At 34.9% G+C, this 22838-nt stretch overlaps 1 protein-coding gene across 1 annotated transcript in view; it reads right to left on the reverse strand.

Moving 5' to 3' along the window:
• The window catches only part of LOC115878913 (teneurin-a-like), a 173942-nt gene that overhangs the window by 72254 nt on the left and 78850 nt on the right, over positions 1-22838 (reverse strand). Inside the window, exons 2-3 of the mRNA XM_030895523.1 lie at positions 22245-22528; positions 21465-21587 (exon numbers count right to left, since the gene is read on the reverse strand). Coding sequence (XP_030751383.1) covers positions 21465-21587; positions 22245-22528 — 407 coding nt within the window. The remainder of the gene's footprint in view (positions 1-21464; positions 21588-22244; positions 22529-22838) is intronic.

Genomic DNA, 22838 nt, shown 5'->3' on the forward strand with positions numbered 1-22838 from the left:
TACAAAGGAATAACAATTGTTTGTTTAAGATTAGTAAATTATACTTAACTCTCTAAGAGTTTTGAAAGTTTTGTAAAGAAATAATTATGCTTCTCTCCGGCTTTCTAAAACATGAAATGTATTTGTTTCTTTACACAAGCGTCTAACAGTTTTTCAAAAAAATATGTTCTAAAACTTCGAAAGTTTTTCAAACTTTCTGATACTGTCGTCGTTAATTTTCGACAGTGACAGACTGTAATTACTATGTCTAAGTAGAAAACACTATCGAGAGCTTTTTGGTAGCCACGTCGAAATTTTGTTTTCAAGTTATTTATCTCCTTTAATAACAACGTTCTACCTTTACAGATATTAATGGGTCCAAAAAGTTCTTTTGAATTATTTTCTTCCCCTTTATTCTTTAATGGGTTGCAGAAGGGAAAAAGCACAATTATAAAAATAACTTATTTTTTTAGCATTGACCTTTAATAAAAAAATTATTACTTACTATTCTTTATTTTAGTTGCAAAAATATCTTGTGCTCAACGAGATCGTTATAATCCGGTATATTAGTGAAAACATAAAGATTATTAAGAGAAATGTCTATGTTATATTATATGAAAAATAAATTATATAAAATGGCATAATTATATAACCTATATAAAGTGTGTTGTAGTGGCATGAAGGTAAATGCTACCACCAAATATTCTCATATTCTGAAACATTTTCTTGAATTAAAATTCCAATTTGCTTTGGAAAAGATGAACGGGTAATATTTATGCCAAAATTATGCGCAAACCTGACCATTAATGTTTATTAAACTTAGTCTTTTTGTAAGTTTCTAGTTGAATGCTACATAAAAATAAAATATAAACCATTACTTTATTTCTTATTTAATCTTAGGTGGGAGCTAGATTCAACTGATGGAAATAATATCACCCTCATCGAACGAACGGAGATAAAAATCGCGGCAGCCACCCTGAAAACCCACAAGGCTCCAGGACTTGACAATATTCCTGCAGAGGAGGTAAAGATTTTGGCAGATGATTATCCCGAAGAGCTGACAGAGGCCATGACAAAGTTACTGCGCGAGGGACGTTTTCCTGATCAGTGGAAAAGTTCACGAGTCGTTTTGATTCCCAAACCGGGAAAAGATCCAGGAGAGCCTGGAGGCCTACGACCAATCTGTTTAATCAGCGCGATGGGCAAATTACTTGAGCGTATAATCCATACCAGACTGGAGGAAAATATGACAGCTAATAATCAAGAACTGAACTCAGAACAGTACGGGTTTCGCAAGGGATGCTCCACCGTGGAGGCTGTTACAATTTTGCAGCTGAGAGCACAAAGGCTGGTGGATACAGGCACAGGGAGACCTGCCTGATGGTAGCTTTGGACGTGAAAAATGCGTTTAACACGGCCATGTGGGACATAATTATAGAAGAGCTGGAGAAAAGGAGAATACAGAAATATTTACTCCACATCATAAAGAGTTATTTCTCCAAATGGGTGGTTCTTACTGGGAGTGGTTACAGTAAGATAGTCAGTATGGAAGTTCCACAGGGGTCAGCTTTAAAACCTTTTTTGTGAAACATCATGTATGATCCGGTCCTCGCCATCGATAAACCAAGTGGCGTCTACACGATAGCCTTTGCGGACGACTTAGCCATTGTGTCTATAGGTAAAGGTCTGGATGAAGCCAAGAGACTTGCAACAGTAGCCGCCGAGATAAGGCAGTGGATAGAAAGCAGAAAGCTGGAGCTGGCTGGAGTTTACAAACTGACCGGCAGAGCAAAACTGGTAGGGGCTTTGGAGGTCAACATTCTGGGAGTACAAGTGCCAATTAAGGATAATATTAAATACCTGGGCGTCTGGCTAGACCTTAGGGCTAGTGTGCTAGACCTTTGTCTACAACACTCAGACAAAGGCAAAGAATGCAGAGGAGAGTGCAAGAGATCTAACAGGGCTCAGGCCGCGCGATGGTGGCGCCGGCGATTGGGCACGCAGGATGCTGCCAACTGCACACGCGTCTACCGTGCTGTATGCTGCACCCGCATGGGCCGAAACCGCTCTAAAGCTGGCAAAGAATGTTGACGCTCTAAACCGGGCACAGAAGACAGTGCTCCTGTATGTAAGCAGGGCAAACAGGACAGTGTCCACAGAAGCACTACAAGTACTCGCTGGGATAATGCCTCTTTACCTACAAGTTCGATACAGGAGCGAATCTTACGGGCTAGAGAAAAGTGCTATCAAGGTAAAAAAAAAATTCCTGGAGCTGTGGAACAGAAGATGGCAATGCAGCGATCGGGGCGGCTGGACTCAGCGCTGGATACCAGACCTGAGTCCATGGCTACGGAGAGACCATGAGAGACCTACTGCTTGGTGCAGTTTCTGAGTGGACATGGTACTTTGCTGCCTACAGGCATTGCATCGAAAAAGCTGCCTCTCCTCACTGCGTAGCTTGTGGGGATATAGAAGATGCCGGGCACGTACTACTGGAATGCGACCGACATGCGGCACTGAGAACTGAGACGGAAGCCATCAGAGGACCTCTGACTGAGGGAAGCCTCATCACGGTTATGCTGCGTGCCGAGTATTGCTGGAAGGTTGTTGACAAGCTGTGTCTCGATATTCTTATGGAAGTGGACAAGGTAGTGGCCGCGTGACGTGTTAGATCTGTGTAAATTGTCCTGCACGGGCCCCTGTTAGTGATAATCAATTTTGTGATAATCAAGATTAAGATTAAGAACTAGAGCGATTCAGTGTCGACGGAATGACGAGTAAAGGTAGGAGTGGATGCTTCCGTATGCCTCACGGCGATCGACATCCACGCCTAGCATAGGAGAGGGGTTTAGTGGGTATTATTCTTTAGTATCGCATTTTCGCATCGAACCCCACACTTCGGCGGTAAATCGCTTCCCCTCTTCTTTAACAAAAAAAAAAGAGTCAAAAAGTAATAAATTGAGAAACCTTTTCGCAAGTGAACTAAAAAACTGGGTTTCGATTTGAAAAAAAATGATTAATAATAATTTTTAATCGCTCATTTCCATGTACACAATGTCCCATTTTGGTTGAAATCATAGGGTATCTCCGTTATTAGTGAAGTTAGAAGGGTGCGGTTTGCACAAACCTGTACCATTTTTTTGTCAAACGGAAGATGCCGTAAAAAAAAATTTCATAGCAGTCTACGTTTCTGAGCTACAGGGTCTTTTTGAAAATTTTGCAATTTGGGACAGCCCCGTATCTCCGTTATTGTGGTTGATATCGAGAAGGTGAAAACTGATCCTTGTAGAAATGTTTACGTAGATTACAGTGGCGTAGTCTGTTTTACTACGGAAAAAATATTTTTGAAAATATGAACTAAAATTATGTTTTTTCAAATGGAACACCCTGTATGTTTCTTATTAATATGATCCGTCTTGCTATGAACTTCTCAAAAATATATATCACTCTATATTTATTTTCGCTCTTTACTTCAATATTTAAAAATAATTTCATTATTAGTAGGCCGTGATAAATAACATAAAAATCAAAATAGTATTTACTAAAATAGTCATACACACATTAAAATTTTATTTGGGATTGATATAGATATTTTACTTTTGAACTGTTACCACTGAATCTTTGAATATATTTTTCTTTCTTTATAACGGAATTTATTATAACGGGATGGGTTTGCAATTATCTAAAAGCTTGCATTATTAAAGCATTTTCCTGGTGTTCGACATTGTAGTAGTTGCCACGATATATTTCATATTTTAAAAATTCCTAAAATCAGAAATCGAGAACGGATAAATCCGAGAATCAGGGACATCATCATATAGGTCCATTGGATCCAATTCATTGATTTCAGAAATAATAATTTAACAAAATTCTAATATTTTCAAAGTTGTTAGGGAAAGCCCCATCTTGCTGAAAGTATTTCACGTAAATTAGCTACAGGAATATCTAAAAGTTCCGGTACGATATCTTCCAAGATTTGCAAATAGCGGTAGAGAGTTAAGTGTTAATATATAAAATAATAATAATATATAAAAAAATTATTAGTGGCCCCTAAAATAAAATACAGACAGATAGCAGTATACTTTTAATAATTCTTTATTTTCTTTTATTATCAATCATGGCCTACTAATAAATATGATATTTTAATAAAAAATTTTAAATATTGCAGTAAATAGTGAAAATAAATATAGATTGATTTATCTTTTTTATGCTTATGCAATTTATTATTTTTTATGCTTATGGCAAGCCAAATCGTATAATTTATAAATATATAGGCTGTTCCATTAAAAAAAACATAACTGTAGTTCATATCTTCGAAAATATTATTTCCGTAGAATAAAAGACTATACCACTGTATTCTCCGTAAAAAGTTCTACAATAAACAGTTTTCACCTTCTCGATACCTTTCGCAATAACAGAGATACGGGGGGTGTCCCAAAAAAAAAAATTTCCAAAAGACCCTGTAGCTCAGAAACAAAGAGGGCTACGAAAATTTTGTTTACAGCATCTTTCGTTTGACAAAAAAGTGGGACAGGTTTGTGCAAACCGCATCCTTTCATTTTCACTAATAACGGAGATACCGTATGATTTCAACCAAAATGGGACACCCTGTACAGCCATTATTATAACATTCGGAAAATTTAATTTTTGAAACAGATATCCACATGTCCTATTTTTAAGTCACAGTGGCTGTGTTAATCACTAAATTTGACGTTTAAGCTATACAAATATTTTTTACGGGCTGTTTTTTTGCGGACAACATTTTTTTTTCTTAAAAACGATATAAAGTGTTTAATATCAAAATATCAAAATATTAATGTAAGTGCAATTTTTTAATTTAATGTCTTGTATTGTCCAAACCAAACCAAACCAAACCAAATCAAAATATTAATGTAAGTGCAATTTTTTAATTTAATGTCTGAGCTCGAAAATATAAATAATTTACAAAATTTAAATTTAACGCCTTCAAGTGACCCTAGTGTACCTAATAATTTAAGAACTTTTAGAGAAGAAAATTTAATTTTAAACGTTAAAATATCTTTAAAACCAGAATATATAAACTGTGTTCCGTTCTTTGATGGTAAACCAAATAATCTAAATAGAATACTTAGTCAGAGTCTAATAATTGAAAATTTTTATATTGCAGCTGAACCACAGAATTTTCAAAATATTGTGACGGGGTTCCGTTACATTTATTTTGTGGGGTGTCGAACCATAAATTTTGTGACAAAACTCGAAGAATTTAACAAACACTTTTATTAATAAACTTTACGTGACAATACTTTCACACTACTTAAGATACTCATCATATGTTATTCTTCTTCCTACTGTCCCTCACTCTCTTGATAATGGACTCGTCCGATCGGTCCGGTCCAAGAGGGGCGCTATATAATAGTTCTGTGTTACATTCTCCCCCTTTGCACCACACTGGCGTCCTCGCGGGTGAAGCAACAGATGCATTTCTTCTGGATATTTCGGTTGGATGGCCGGAAAGGGATCTTCGGCTGATGTCGGGGTTTGTTCTACGGAATCATTTTGAGGAATCGTTGTGTCCTTCGGGGTGTGGGAACTGTCGGAACTCAGCTTCGGTGGTCTGCCTCGATTACGTAAAGGTTGAAGAGGGCTAAGGTTTCTTTCTTCCGAGATCTGGTATGGGGTCAATGCTGAGGTGTGATACTTTCCCAGTGGTTGATCCGGTTTATCCGTGGAACTAAGGATATATGTGGTAGGGCTCACTATCTTCTGAATCAAGTAAGGGCCATCACGTCGTGGAGCAAACTTCGATGTGAATTGGTTGCTTGCTTTGCTAAGAACATGAGTTGTCACTAATACTTTATCTCCAACTGAGTAATTATAAGGTAGTCTATGTTCATTTTTTATATTAGTGCGTCGATCTTGGTTCTTCTCATGGTTTTCTCGTGCTTCGTGCAGAGTATTACTTAAGGTAAGTAGATAAGGCGTGATTTGCGGTACAAAATTGTCGGTTTGGACTATAACTCGCATATCACGGTTTACGTCATCTGGGGTTCTTAATTCACGTCCAAATGTAAGAAAAGCTGCTGTGTATCCAGTGGATTGGCATTTTACGGTATTCATGGAAAATCTTACAGCAGGTAATTTGTCTATCCATAATGTATGATCATCTGAGGTAAGTATAGCTAATTGCGTTTTTAGATCTCTGTTCTTTCTTTCGACAGGATTGGATTCTGGGTGGTAGACAGGTGTTAAACATTGTTTAAATCCTAAACAGTGGGCTAATTGTTGCATAATAGAGCCTACGAATTGTACTCCATTGTCGCTAATAATTCTCCTGGGCACTCCATATCTAAGAATTATTTCATCGGTCAGGCAGCGTGCACATGCCTCAGCTGTAGCAGTTTTTAATGGGAACAATTCAGTCCATCTACTTGCGGTGTCTTCAACAATAAAGATCCAACGATATCCATCATGAGTTTCTGGCAGAGGACCAAAAAGGTCTATGGAAATAACTTCAAATCTTTGTGCTTGTATCGGAGTTTGTAGAGACCAGCAGCTTTTAAGTTGGTTGGTTTATACCTTTTGCATTCGATACATTGTCCAACATAATCGGTTATGTTTCTTCTCATTCCAATCCAATAGTATCTTCGTGCAATGCGTTGGTAAGTACGTTCAATACCATAGTGTCCTGCGGTTTCCAAATCATGGTACTCCGGTAAGATATGAGGAATTTGGCTAGAAGGTATTACTTGTTGCGGTTCTTCTTCGTCAATATCTGGATTATAACGAAATAGAATTCCGTTTGACATTATATATCCACGTTCAGCCCATTTCTTGAAGTCGGTACTAGTGGCGGAGGATTCTAGGTCAGTAATGATTTTACGAAGCTCTGGATCTTCTAGTTGTTCAGCTCTAACGTCACTAGCGGGTTTACTAGGCATATCAACACTAATCATGTTGATGGAATCAGGTGACTCGTCAAGAACAGGTCTGGACAGGGTGTCGGCAATTACATTCTTCTTTCCAGTTATGTAATCTATATGTAAATCGAACGCTTGTAAGCTCAAAGCCCAACGAGCAAGTCGTCCGGTTGGGGTCTTCAAAGACATAAGCCATCGTAGTGGTTGGGATCGCTCTGAACAAGAATTGTGGCTCCTTCTACATATCCGCGAAATTTCTGGATTGCCCAAACAATAGCAAGAGCTTCTCGTTCTGTAGTGGTGTAGTTCTGTTCAGCGGTTGTTAACAATCTTGATGCGTATTCAACAGGTCGTTCGTCTGCGCCCTCCCCCTGGAGTAAACATGCTCCCAGAGCATAGCTACTGGCATCAGTGCGTAGTATATATGGTAACTTCGTATCTGCTTGACGTAGGATTGGGGCTGAACTTAGCAACACTTGTCTTTTGTCAAGCTGATCAAATGCTTCTTGTTGTGGTAGTTTCCAATTCCAAGTTGCATTCTTTTTCATAAGCATCGACAACGGTTTGGATACTTCAGCAAAAGTGTGGATAAATCTCCTGAACCAAGAGCAAGTTTGCAGGAAACTGAGCAACGGCTTAACGTTTTCGGGCGGCATCATCTTCATTATCGCTTCAACTTTTGAGTCGTCGGGTTGTACACCTTCGGGAGAAATAATATGTCCATGGTATCAAACAGATTTACAGCAAAAGAAACATTTCTTCCTATTCAGTTTCAGTTTAAAGGTGTTAAGTCTTTTAAATACTTTCTGAAGATCAGCTAGATGCTCTTCAGAACTTGAGGAAATGACGATTAAGTCATCTAGGTAGGCCAATAGGAGAACTTCAGGTATTCCAGATTTGAAACGATCCATCAACTTTTGAAACGTTGAAGGCGCTGTGGAAAGTCCAAAGGGCATTCTGATATATCTGTACGTATCAAAAGGGGTAATAAAAGCTGTCTTATCTCGATCTGAGGCTTTGACATTAACCTGGTGATAACCGCTTTTTAGATCTAGGGTAGTCATGTAATTTGTTTTCTTAGCTTCATGAAGCAGATCATCGATTCTTGGCACGGTCTCGTCACGGCGTTTAAACTGTAACTTTAGTCTACAGTTAAGCGTATTCCACCATCTTTCTTAGGTACTAAAACAACTGGAGCGGCGTAAGGTGAGTCACATTCTTCTATCGTACCATTTTCGAGCAATTTGTCAAGTTCGTTCTTGAGTTGTATCTTCTTCGGTTCTGACATTCGGTATGGAGGAACTGCGATGGGATTGTCATCTGTCAAAACGATGCAATGTTCTGCGTATGGAGTTGGTTCGTTACTACTCTCGAAGACTGTATGATTTTCTTGTAAGAGACTATTTAAGTTCTTCCTTTCTTCTGGTTGCAAAGAACTACCTTCTTCGTCTCGTAGAATTATCTGAGAAAAGGTTACAGTGTTGACTGAGACTAGCGAAACAGACTCCTCTGCGGTAAAGTTGTAACATTCATGTGGATTTTCACCAAAGAAGTATGTCTTGTTTGGAATATCAAGGATAACGTTAGCCTTGTGAATGAAGTCTACACCTAGTAATGTACGACTGTTTTGATGTTCTGGGACAGCTAACATCTCTATAGGAACACTTCTACCATGAAATATGATTTCAATGTCAAAAATATGGGCGGTAACTTTTCTTCTAATACCATCAGCAAGTGTCATTTCAAGGTCGTTCTTGATAATGTATGGTATATTGTCTTTTAATAGTAGTTGAGCTAATGCAGATCCGGCAACACTGGATTTTGCACCTGTATCTACGTTACTTGAAGCAGTTGGTTGTGGTACAGAATTTCTTGAATCTGCTGACTGAATTTTCTTCAGCTTGCGACAGTTGTCTTTTACATAGCCAAAATTACGACAATACAGACATCTTGGACGTTTATCTTTGTCTGCGTGGACGTTTGTCTTTTCATTTCGTGAGTCGGTGCGTTCAAACGTTTCTTGAACTAGTCTAGCTTGGGATAGAAGTTCGTTGAAGTTGTTGATTTTGTTGCGAGAAAGTTTTTCACGTATTCTTCTATGTAGGAGTCCATATACCATGTCTAATTGAGTTTCTTCTGTTAGCGTATTATTTGGAAGTTGTGCTAGCGTAGAACGGGCTTTACAAACGAAAATGTCAGTAGGTGTACTTTCATCTTGTTCATTTGCAAATAATTCACGATATACACGATAGGCAGGTTTTTGCGGCCAAACGTAAGCTTCAAAAGATCAATTGCTTCTTTCCAGGTACTTATGGTAGCATTTACACCTTGATACCATTCGGCAGCGAAACCATCTAGTAACATCGGAAGCCCTTTCAACGCATTTTCATCTGATACTTGCGCACAGTCTTTATATATCGATACGGAGTCAATAAATGCTTGAACACTGGAGATTTTTGCACCATCAAATCTCGACAAACAACCAGTAAAATTTCCATTTTGAGCTGAAGCAACTTGAGTAGGATTTTGATTACCTACAGAAAGTCTGGCTAAGAGTTGTTGAAACTGTTCATCACTCATTGTTATTGACGTCATGTTTTCGTTATTTTGCGGGTAGTTCTGACGGGAACGTAAATTATATCTGTGTGTGTCCGTGGTTGCACAGAATTCGATGGGTATTTATAAATACTGTTGATTTTCTTGAACCGTGAGCACACTGATGTAAAAGAAAGTCTTATTTGAGTGTTTTGTTACTCCTTAATCAGTTAAACCATTCGCGAATTGAAATTTCGTGGAGAAAGTTTCTTGTTTCAGGAAAGGATTGCCAAATATCCGGTATTGCTTTACGACTGCAAAGGCTTATTCGGGGCGAACCACTATGACTGCAAGACTTCGGTTTTTTGGAACAATTCTACGATTTTTCACCTTTTATGGTCCACGATTGGGCGCCAATTTGTGACGGGGTTCCGTTACATTTATTTTGTGGTGTGTCGAACCATAAATTTTGTGACAAAACTCGAAGAATTTAACAAACACTTTTATTAATAAACTTTTTGTCATACGCTCCCAAAAACAGCTATTTTACGGACTCATTTCAGTCCGTAAAATGTTTCTTTTTCGGCCTAGGCCGTAAAGGTCGTCATGGCAACCTTTATGGACTAAAATGTCTAAATTCGTTATTTGGTTGTTTTATTTTGTCATTCGAAATTTGTCACAAAATCACATAAAATTATACATATATTTATAATTAAATTATTAAATACTAACAATATCAAAAGCTAAGTTATTTGTTTAAAGTAAGTACCTAGGTACTTACTTTTCGTGAAATAATTTAGCAATACATCTTCATTTACAACGAATACGCCATTTTTGTCTTTCCATTCATTAAAAACATCATATTCTTTCTGGTAAATGGCACGAGACTTCACAGGAAGTAAATCCAACACGATTTCTTTGGCCTTATTAGCAATATGTTCGGGATTTTGGAACATTTTAAAATTGTTGATGAATTTGTGTGATTTTGTGACAAATTTCGAATGACATGTCAAAATGCGATGAAATAAACAAACTCGTTACTAAGATATGAATTTATAAGCCAACTTTTTCAAACATTATAATTTCAAATATGGAAAATTTGCAAATATGCGTTCTAAAAAACTGTAAAAAGCGTATGACAAAAAATAGTGTATGTAACACGTACCTAAATTATGTTTTTTAGGACTCATCTACTATTTCGGACTCGGCTAACGCCTCGTCCGCAAACAGTAATGATTCGTCCTAAAAAACATCATTTTAGGTACTAGTTACATAAATAGCTATTACGTGACAATACTTTCACACTACTTAAGATACTCATCATATGTTATTCTTCTTCCTACTGTCCCTCACTCTCTTGATAATGGACTCGTCCGATCGGTCCGGTCCATGAGGGGCGCTATAGGTATAATAGTTCTGTGTTACAATACTTATTTACTTAACTCGTTGATCGGAAAATTCAAAATTAATTGTTAATATACAGAACGTCATGACTTGATGAATTAAAAGACACTCTTCGGCGTTATTTTGCCGATCAAAGAAATTAAGTATGCCTTAAGAGAGATATGGTTATGTTGCGACAAAATCCTAATGAAAAAACCCAATCAATTCACGATAGAGTTCTTCATATACTAAATTTACTGTGTTCTCATATTGATTTACATGAACTAACACAGACAGCTAAAATTAAAAAAAGGAAATTGTATAATGAACTTGCCTTGAAAACACTTTTATCGGGATTAAGGGAGCCTCTTGGCACAGCAATACGTTGTATGCGCCCCCAAAATTTAATGAAAGCCCTACAGTTTGTGAGTGAAAAATTCAGGAAATTTATGCTTAAACCTCAGTTGTCTAATAATTTATCTAACAGTACAAATAATTTTTGTTTTTAGCCCGAATATCAATCCTAATTTTAATAATTTCGGTCCACCTCAATTTGCCTGTGAGGAACTACATAATATCAAAACGAAAAATTGACAAAAAACCTTAATCTGAAATTCAGAGTGATAATTTCGAAAACGAGTACGAAAGTGATTTTTGATATGCCGAAAATTTAAACGATTTTCCACAAGAACAAGAATACGAAAATTAACTCGACAAGCAAAGATATATAACACCAGAAATAATTTCCTTTAATATGTTTAGCTCTAGAGAGTTACCCTTTGTAATTTTTGCTGAACACAATTTAAAAATACTTATTGATTCAGGTTCAACTAAATCATTTCTAAATCCGCATATTGCAGAAAAATTTTATTCACAAAATATTATTAAAGATCCATTTATAGCGTCGACAGTTTTTCAAAAATCGACACATCAATATAGTGCAAATATTCCTATTTCAAGAATATTCAACTTATCTAAAAAACAAAGACTAAAATTCTGTTTATTCAAATTTCACAACGTGTTTGATGGACTTCTAGGACTTGATAATTTGAAACTTTTACAAGCTAACTTAGATTATAAGAATTGATTTTTGTTAACACCACACGCGAAGATGAAATTACAGTATCATCGCACTCAAACAAGGTTGAACTGTATTACAGTATCGCCACATGCGGAACAGGTCAATGGAATAAAAAACAACTATAAAAACGGTGAGCTGCACAATTGCGAGATACCAGAGTCTTTAACTATAGCTCGAAATGAAAAAGCTGTTACAACAATTCTGAAGAATACCGTCGATTCTATTAAAAAAATTAAAAAAATTCTCTTTGTTTCTCAAAATACGCACAAGCGTACGCAATACAATCAGCTTCGGGTACAGAAATTGTCGATAATTTATTATCCTTTTTCTCACATCATGGCGTACCAAAGCAAATTGACGTTGATACAGAATTTAAGAATACTCTTGTTAGTGAATTATTAGGGTTGCATACAATAAAATACACTTTTGTTCCCCAAATCACCTACAATCTAACGGGGTTATCGAACGTCTACATTCAACTTTGTTTGAACATATAAAATTATTAAACACCTATTAACCAAAAAATGGTTTATGCTATTTTAGCGTACAATCATACTTTACATTCTACAAAATTAAAACCAATCGATATTATAAACAGCCATATAACTTCTAATGATTCATTCGACCTTAAAATTGATCAATTACCTTTAAACAATTTTGTAAATGAACATAAGGAAGAATCGAAATTGCTGCATTAACAAATCAATGAAAATTTAATTAAACAAATAGAAAAAGTTATTAGAAAAATAAATAGTAAAGACCGTGACAACCCAGATTTATTTGTGGTAGGTCAAGAAGTTGGAGTCAAGAAACATGTCCGACAAAAGAACGCAGAAAAATTTGCAAGGCCAACTAAAATCTTATCTCTGAACATGAAACGTAAAACCGCGACAACAGAGTCTCGCGATAAAGCACACCTATGTAATATTAAAAGACCGCTTAGAAAAGCATATAGCTTTGATTAGTAAATAATTAATTTATAAAATTTAAGTAACTTATAATTTTAATTTTATTATCAGTATATTAAAAAATATCGTTAGAAAATATTTTACTGTCTGAAACGATTATAAAAATTACATGATTTATTTTATTTGCAATGCTTCTTACTTATTTATTAGATGTACCAATAGTACAACCTTATATTCTATTCCAATAGAGCATAAGGGTCATTTTAAGGTTATCATTCCAAAACAAAAAAAAAATTAAAAAGTGCTCTAAATCCTACATATGCTCACAAAATTTCATTTCAATACAAACTGTCGTTCTTTTTGGAGCCTCCGCGGCGTACGAGAGGCGCCACCCTGTACAGATGAACTTAAAACTAGGACCAGTGAAGTGCATTTTTAGTGGTAAAAATATTAATATAGTGAAATTACTGAAAGTTACTAGAGATACAGAAAAGGAATCGGATAGTTAGAAACTGTACAAAATATAATTTGCATCTGTCGATGTACATATTAAAAGTAAATGTTTAAAATATTGTAAATTATCGCATTCGTTGCTATTTCAGTGCATAATTAATCGGTATATATTTATGCTTATCAAAATAAACCGAAACAACAATTTTGAAATTTATAAAATTATTTAATGTTAAATAGGCTTATTTTAGTCGTTATAAGGCAAACATTCATATATAATCACAGCATTAACTTTCCCAAACTCTATTTTACTCATAATTATTATTAAAACACATTACGCATAGTTTGGTCTAAATTAATTTAAAATTTAAAATAATCCGTGGATTGTGTTTGTTCGGAGTTGCGGTAAATATTATCTAAACTAAACCCAATACGATTAAATGTGATACAGTTAATTTAGTATAGTTTTGGGAAATTTCATTTTTACTTTTATTGGATATACTACATATTGTTATAATGTTGTATACGTAATGTAGCCCATTTAATAATAAGCTTAATAATGTGATAATATGTTGTAGATGTAGATTGTAATAGAGGGAAAGTTAATCACCGGAACATTATAGATTTATTGCGTCTCCCCATTTTTGAGTTAAAACTCATCATACAGTGTCAGAGCTTTGATAAGGGCCAGTATCTGAAATGGTTTAACAGAGGTTACTAACTGTTATCTCCGATATCAGTCCTACCAAAGTTTATAGCACGAATGATTGTCGTCTCGGCGCACTCAGTGATGAGGTGTTATTTTACCATTTTTCTCATAGAATCTGGAATCACCATTGTTTCTTATCTTCAATCTACTGAGGTGTTCGTTGAGGAGACAGTGTCAATCAAAACCCTTTGTCAATCCGAATATTGTTCTTGCTTATCAAGGAAAATCTTTGATTTTTCACCTATGTAACTTTGGTATGCACCTTTTGAAGTTGGTTTCCACTTGGAAAGCAGAACTGTTCTGGTCCAGTTAGTGTAGTATTCGCTCCTTTTCTAGCCAAATCGTTTGCTTTTTCATCACCTTTTAGCCCTTGGTGGGTCAGCACACAGAGTAGTAGGACTTTATTTTCTTTTCCTAATTTGTTCAACTTCTTAGATATTCTTTGACTTCAACTTCTCTAGATATTCTTTGACCAACTTTGAATTGATGGTTATTGAGTTGATTGCTTTAATGCTGCTTGACTTTCGGTTAAGATGGCTATTTCTTTGTTCCGATAGTTCTTATGTAGGACAAGTTGTACGCATTTTTCGATAACGTAGATTTGTTCCTGAAGGATGCTGAGGTATTGGGGTATGGGCCATACTTTGTTCGGAGTATTTAGTTTTCGGCCCAAATACTCGTATCCCTGTTCCCGAATTGGTTTTGCAATCATCAGTATACCACGTTATGGTACGGTCTTTTATCTGCTGAGCAAACGTTTCTCTCTTCCAATCCTTTTTATTGCTCAATATTACAATGAGGTTTTCCTCAAAGTTATACATTCTTCGTATTTAATTTTTACTTTTATTAGATATACTACATGTTTTCGGAACGTGGCATGCGCAATATTGCCAACTTAATAATAAGCTTAAATAATGTGTTAGTAAATAATCCTTTTTTGAATTTTAAGAACTATGAATAAAGTTTCGCATTGAATAATAATTTGAGAACTTGATTGCAAAATTTGTATGAAACTTTTAAATAAAAAAGAACTGATGCACAGTGTGGCATGTAATGGACAAAATTCAAACCAAACGCAATTTTAAACTATGCAATATGAGAATTTGTATAACATCTTTGGATACAATATTGGTCACTATATAACGTAAGTATAATAGCAAATCGTAGTTGGCTATGCTTTTGTTTATCTGCGCGCATAAACTTTGACATGTCAAGATTTGTCAAATTTTAAGTTAATACACGCATTTATTTACCTGTCCAATTAATTGTGTTTATAATTAAGTGTTTTGGGTTTTTCCATAAAATCAAAATGGGTTCTATTCCTGAAGGTAAGTACTTTATATTGCTACCTAATATTACTTTTTGCACTAAGTCCAGTTAAGGATTCAGAACGGTTTAAAGTTTCCTGTTCATGTTTTTTTGTAATTTCTAATTTTTAGTTTTGTAAGTTTAAAAAAAAATCACTTCTGATCACCTATTGTACTTTTTTATCATTTTATCAGTTGTTCATAAACTAATGGTGTTGTCACAGACAAATTTTTAATCACCATGGGTTACTATTAACGGAGTTATGATTTTTTTTAGAGAGAGGTGTCGTAGTCAAAAATAAGGACTTGGTAGAAGCTTGGTTAACAAGTCCAAAAAGAAATAGAAAGCAGGTCGTATACGAAAAAATATTGAACCTCATTAATGTATATGAACCTTCCAAGCAGTTGCAAGATGAACTTCAGAAATGTGGCCAGTTTTTCGGTTTAAAAATTGCCTTAAAATGGCAAAAAGTAGATTGTTCCCGAAACCAACTTTAAGAGGCGAGAGGGATTGGCTAGAACAGGTCATATACGAGTACAATAATAGTAATCAAGTTACAATAATAGTAATCAAGTTAAGAAAACTGACAGCCGTTCAGTTGGAAGACCCAGAGTTCCTTTTGAGGAAGCTTCGTCTATAACAAAAAGAAGGCGCGTGGCAGAGTTAGTCGACAGAACCCCCGAAGAGCTACGGTTCGCTGCAGAAACTGTTTCAGGAACTGTGCGTGGCCAGTTAACCACAACTTTTACTGCTGTTGAAGCTTTATCCCTTATGATAGACTTAGACATATCCATAAGAAAATACATTATTCTTAGATCCGTCATCAATGCCAAAGCCCAGAACTGCATTCCAAGTTATTTTCAACTCAAACAAGCAAAGAATGCTATTTTACCTTCTAAAATCAATTTAACTGATACAAGAGCTTTCACAAAAAACTATAGAGAGCATTTTGAAATTAACTGATGTAGACAGTCAAAAGCGCCTAAAACTTATATGCAAATAGGGCATGGACGGCAGTTCTGGGCATAGTCAATACAAGCAAAAGTTTAGTAACACGGAAAGCACAGACGAGTTTTTATTTTTAATAGCAATGGTGCCTCTAAGGCTAGTTGATGAGGAAACAGAAAAAGCAATATGGAGAAATCTTAGGACCTCGTCAACTTTATACTGTAGGCCAATTAAGTTTTTGTTTCAAAAAGAAAATTCGAATCTTGTGCTTAATGCGGAAAAAGAAATTAATGAAAAAATCCAAAATTTACAGCCTATGGAAATTGAAACTAAAGATGGTCACAAATGTGAAATCAAAGCTGAATTGTCGTTAACGATGATGGACGGCAGTGTGACCAATATACTCTCGGAAACAAATTCTACAATGAAGTGTATTATTTGCGGAGCCACCCCTAAAGATATGAATACAACTGAAGTAAGTAGTCGTCCATCTAACCCAGATAATTATCGCTTTGGTTTGTCCACATTACATTGTTGGATTCGTTTTTTCGAGTGCCTTTTGCACATCGGATACCGGCTTCCAATAAAGTCATGGCAAGTTCGAGGGACTGAAAGCAAAACTATCGTAGAAGCCAACAAAAAACAAATCCAAGCAGATTTCAAAACCAAAATGGCTTTAACAGTGGACAAACCAAAACCAGGGTATGGCTCTTCAAATGACGGGAACACTGCCCGAAAATTTTTCCAGAATCCCAACAAAAGCTCTGATATCACTGGGGTTGACAAAAATTTAATTGAAAAGTTCTCAATTATTTTACGGGTTTTAGCAAGTGGAGGCATAATTGATTTAGTAAAATTTAAATTATTTCTAGAGGAAACGAGGACTTTATATATAAAGCTATACAAATGGTACAATATGCCTTCATAAAGTGCTAGTTCATGGATGTGAGATAATCGATGCCTTTTCTTTACCAATCGGAGAAATTTGTGAAGATGCTCTTGAAGCTAGGCATAAGGAGGTAAGAAAGCATCGATTATCTCATACCCGGAAATGCTCTAGAATAGCATCAAATAAAGATTTATTCCGCATTCTTCTTCTTACCTCAGATCCTTTTATTTCTTCAAAAAGAAAAATAACCACCAGAAAATGTGTAAGTTCAGATGAAGAAATAAAAAATTATCTGAAGAAAAAAGAAAATATAAGTCACGGTTTAGATCTAGATTTAGAGGAATTCGTTAATTATAATAGTGATGAAGAGTCTTCATATTCTGATTAAAATTGCAATTATTGTTTTAATTTAAATGTTTTTTTGAAAGTTTCTTGTTCATTTTTGTACACGTTCTAGTTTAACCCCAAGTAGAGTAGGTTTAATTAATGAACTGAGAAAATCTAAAGTAGACTTAGGAAATAGTGTTTGCTCCTAACGGGCTTTATTTTACCTCAATTCTTGTGACAAATAATTAAATGTATTAGTCCTACCACAACCATAGAAAAATACAAGTAATTTAGTCACTTGTATGCAAAATGTAAAACATAAATATACAGGGTGTCCCAGTAGAGCGTCCTCGATTGATATGTTGATAACTGTTATTTATAGCACCTACAAAAACGGTTAGAGATAGGAAAAATAAATTTCACTTCAACTCTTCAAGGCCTATTCAATTATGGTGGTACCTTGGTACATCATGGTAGCACCAAATCTAGTAGCGTACATTGTCATTCTTCTTTCATTGGTACCAACATTGTGACTTTCGGATAGTATTTGAAAAGTTAAGATGGGAAAGTGAAATTTATTTTTTGTTAACTCTAATCGTTATTATACTATTAATGGTTCAAGAATGTAAAATGCCAATTTTACCTTAATAGCTTGAAAGCAGTTGAATTTAGGTATAGTATATTATACATGAAATGTGCCTAAAATGTTGCGTAGATGCCAAATAATATGAAGAATTCTACAGGGTGTTTCATCAGAAAAACACAGCTTTGCTCTGGTACAGATTTTTGAAATACCCTGTATGAATGAAAATATTTTTAGATTATGCAACCTAATTACTGCACAATTTTTTAAGCGAATTTTTTCTCTATCGCTAGTTGTTTGGGTTAGTTATTAAAATATCAACCGATAACGCACTATTGTGACACCCTATATATATATTTGCTCATTGCATACCTACTCATTACTCCTGTATTTTTTTAGTCTAAACTATAAGTAATAAAACAGCGTTTACAGAATTGAAATTGGTTCACTCATTTTTGAGATATCTAATTTTGTCCTTAACGCATATACCACGCCACACTGTGTGATGGTAAGAATTAATGGTAACGTGTTTACGATGCACCTTTAGTAATAATATTGTCGAGGATGGAATTATTCGATATATAAAATAACATATTTAATATTAATATATTTCGTAAATTAATAATTCGATTGAAAGGAAGTATAAAATAATTAAAGTTCATTGGCATTTACGCAACAAAAGTAAAGTTTTAAAAATCAAAGTTATAAGCATAATTGGCAATTGCGAAAATATTTCCTTTCCTTGAACTAACTAAGAAAGTACTAAGCCAAATAGAGAATTTACTTCATTGTTTCTAAAATTTATTTTGGTTTTACTGTGTTGGTTTAATTATATAAAGTTTCTAGATTCATAATAACTACATAAATAAATACATTTTTTATAGAGAATTGTTTAAAAATACTTAGTAACTTTTTTTTTGTCTATCGAGATAAAATATTTTATTATCAACTTTGTTCAGCTTTGAATAAATATTATAAATTTATTTTATTTTGTAGGTATTTCTAAATTATATTTTTATGGTTCCTTAAAAATATTTACTCAATAATTGCAATCGTTTATATATGTTTAGTTACATTGCGACTACTAAATATTAATACAAATTTCAATAACGACTAAAACAAAGTCTTGATTAAAATTCAAGAGTCGTTAACTAAAAAAACAAAGACAAATGCAGAGCATAGTGTCGTTATTTTAAAGTAGGAATGTCATTCAGGCTCGTGACTTTGCAAAATAATAATTCTAATTTGAAATTTAAAACATTTTAAAGTAACTTTTAAAGAAAGTAGGGCAGTGTAAGACTACCAATATTTCAGTCGATTTAAATACCATACGGCCAAAAAAAAGGACGGTAAAAGCAGCTGGGGAATTGTCATTCGATGATAATTTTGGCGAGGTTAAACCCTAGACGTCATTACTTGATACGTACTCTTCTTTATATTTTAATGTCGATTACTGTCAGTTGGTCATAAGAAGGTTGTTATTTATTTTTGTATTGAGTAAAAATGCCTTTTAAATTTTGTAGTTTAAAATTCGAGAAAAAATATTTTTTTGAAATATATTTGTGTGTCTGGAAACGTTCTAATATTCTTTAATGTTTCTATAATTACTGTTAATTTTTGAAAATTTTATGTCAATTTTTAGTAAATGGCGTCTAGAGATTGACCTCTCCTAAAATTATCATTTGTCATTGCCTAACCGTCTTTTACCCCGATATTTTCGATCATACGGTATTTATCTTATAAGTATTAACTGGATTTTCTTGTAATATATTACTTTAATATACCTACAAACATATATATCTAGGGGAGATATTAATCAAATCATAAATAATATACAAGGGGATTGAAGGAGAAATCATAATTAGATACTTTTTGGTTCACTTTGCCCGCTTCTTATAAGATATCTTTCCTAAATTTCCTATTACAATCTCACATATATGACATATCATTGAAAAGCTCGCTGCTTTCTCATTACTCTCTTATAGCAAAATCTTAAATAGCACAATAATTAGTTTTGCACACATAAAATTTATCAACTAATGGTTATTCTCACTATACCTTCCGTTTCGAATTTTTTTCTTCGAAAAATGGTCCTAGTATTTACTACATTTTTTGTCTCTTGTGAAAAAAAAACCCTCGCATAGTTTCTTAGAGAAATAATATTTTTCCGAAGCTGACTTCCAAAGAATGTATCAATGGGAAGCGCATAAAGCTATTATGCTCTAATAATCTAGTTGGCGAAAATAGGGAATTTTATGTTAATATCACAAATTATATTTGACAATAACGTATACAAATAATAATAATAATAATAATAGCTCCCGTATATAGCGTTTAACGCCTTGGGAGTAGCAAGGTACATCTTGCCATAATAGAGCCGTTCGGTATACAAGGAAGGTAATGTGGCTAGCATTACGCTTCAACCGCCTATTATTACCTCAGGATTGTGAATCCCAAGTACTCATTTAAGGCTGAGTCGACCTAGGTACCCAAACTATTTTTATTTTAATAAAAATAGTCGGCTGATGCAATGCCGGGTGTGGGAATCGAACCCACTACCTTGAGATTGGTAGACGAGAGCCTGTACCTCTACGCCACCGGGCACCTTACGTATATAAATGATAATAATAATTTAAAATAATTACTTCTATAAAGCAATGTACTGGTAATATATAATATAGGAACGTAAGAACGCTCTTTCCGATACGCTTCAGTCCTTCTGCCAAAAAAATCTATGAAAGGAAAGGATATGGAACGGGGACGAAACGGAAGGGAAAGGGAACGGATAGTGTGCATTGTCCAATTCATTTACATGATACAATATTTTACGTAAACAGAAGGTAGTTGATACGGAAGTTATACTGGGAATCAACCTGTAAGCAACTTTAAAATTCTCATGGCAGTTCTCATCCGTTATAATTGTATATTTGTTATATTGTTACTTATTATTGTTGATCAATATCAGTAATCACAAAAATATATAATAGCTTATATATAACAGAAAAATAAATCAAATATTATGTTAGGTATTTTACCGTATTACTAAAAAAAAACGGCGTCAAAGACGACTGGGGAAAGACAATCGATCATACTTATGGCGAGGTAAATCCCTAGACGTCATAGGTATATATGTATAAAACTTGTCAAAATTAACACTAATTACAGAAAGTTTAAAAAACGAGGTATCTATGGGATATACATACGTAACAAATCTATTTCCAAAAAATTATTAAAGTAAATGACGTCTAGAGCTTGACCTCGCCTAAATTATCATCCATTGTCATTCCTCAACCATCTTTAGCGCTGTTGTTTTAACGCGTATGGTATATACCGCATAATAAAAAAAAACGGCGTCAGCGATAGCTATGAAATGAAGCCATGGCAAATGTCTTCGAGAGGATTTGCCATTCAACTAGACGCCCTTTTTTCGATCATACGGTACACTTGATAAAGATGTTTAGCACATACCTTCTGTAGGAATTTGTGTAGATTCGGAGCCCATTGTCATTTGATCTTGCGTTGCACCGTCCTTTACATCTTGCACTAGTATACAATTTGAAGAATCAATATTTGGTTTCATCGAACTCACAGCTGAAAGTAACAAAAATTTTTATTTATAAAATACACTTATAGATATTTTTCAAAACGAAATACATAATACAAAAATATATACTTATTAAAAATTGGTATTAAGAAGTCTTTAATAAATAGTATATATGAATTGGATTGATAATTTAATATTATTGGTAAAATAATCAATCCAATAACGCCATTGTCATAAAGTGTTGAAAATCAAATGAAAGAACTGTATATTTCTTTTTCTGGTCCAAGTCATTGTCCGTCTAAATTATCACCGGTAGTGACAGTTACGATTCTTGTTTTTAAGAATGGTAAATTTTGGAATGTGGTGTGCAAACCATCCAATAATAAGAGTCGATTAAATATGAGAAATTGAATCGTGTGATTCGATTCATTAAAAAAAATCGTAATGCCAATCACTAGCTCTCGCCGTTTTGTGTTTGTTCCCTTCCAAACCTGCAAACGCATTCGCAGGCATTTTATTTGAATCGACAATCGATGGATCGACTTCGAAGCGAACGATAGCGTCAATGCGAACAGCCAAAATTTGCAAACATGTTCGTAGACCGTCCAAACTTGAGTGTCATTTGCCGTTTGGTTGTTGTTCCGGTTTGTTGTTTGGCGCAAAGTTCAGGTCTGTACGAGGCTTAATACTTTAGACTCACTTACCTGCAAAATATGTCAACATTCCCGTCAACAACACGCTAAGTAATATCAATCCGATACTGAGACATTTCCAGGAGCAGCGATGCTGGCATCTTTTGTCGATATGGAATCTGGACGGGGAGTACGGCGAGTAGTGTGACGATGCGGGTGCCGGAGCGGGTCGCAGAGGGAAAACCGGCACAACGATCGGTGCGGACGGTGGTGGCGCCACTTGCGCCGGAAGAGTGTGGTTCTGACCTCCTGACGGTAAGTTTTGACTAATTTGGGTTTGCTGGAGACTGGCCATTCTGAAAAGGATAAAAACATAAATATAACGGGCTCCGATATATTTTGTGTATTTTTTTTTGGTTGTACTCTGGATCGTTTTTATGCTCAGTCGGTGTTGCTCCATACTCCTGAGCATAGTCGTCAGTGACAAAACTAGAAAAGTTGGATTGATCATCAGTAAATCTCTGCAATCACGTACAAGGGGTAAAATTTTGTTATGGAGAAATGTATAACACGTTTTTCTGCAGTTCTGTAGACAGCGAGCGATGCTATTAACCCTATTGGCAAGCGAAGTTTTGAGTCGGTGTTTATGTGTCTAGGAGTGAATCA

Source organism: Sitophilus oryzae, unplaced genomic scaffold (genome assembly GCF_002938485.1).
Source record: "Sitophilus oryzae breed Bouriz unplaced genomic scaffold, Soryzae_2.0 scaffold_1536_pilon_pilon, whole genome shotgun sequence".
NCBI lineage: Eukaryota > Metazoa > Arthropoda > Insecta > Coleoptera > Curculionidae > Sitophilus > Sitophilus oryzae.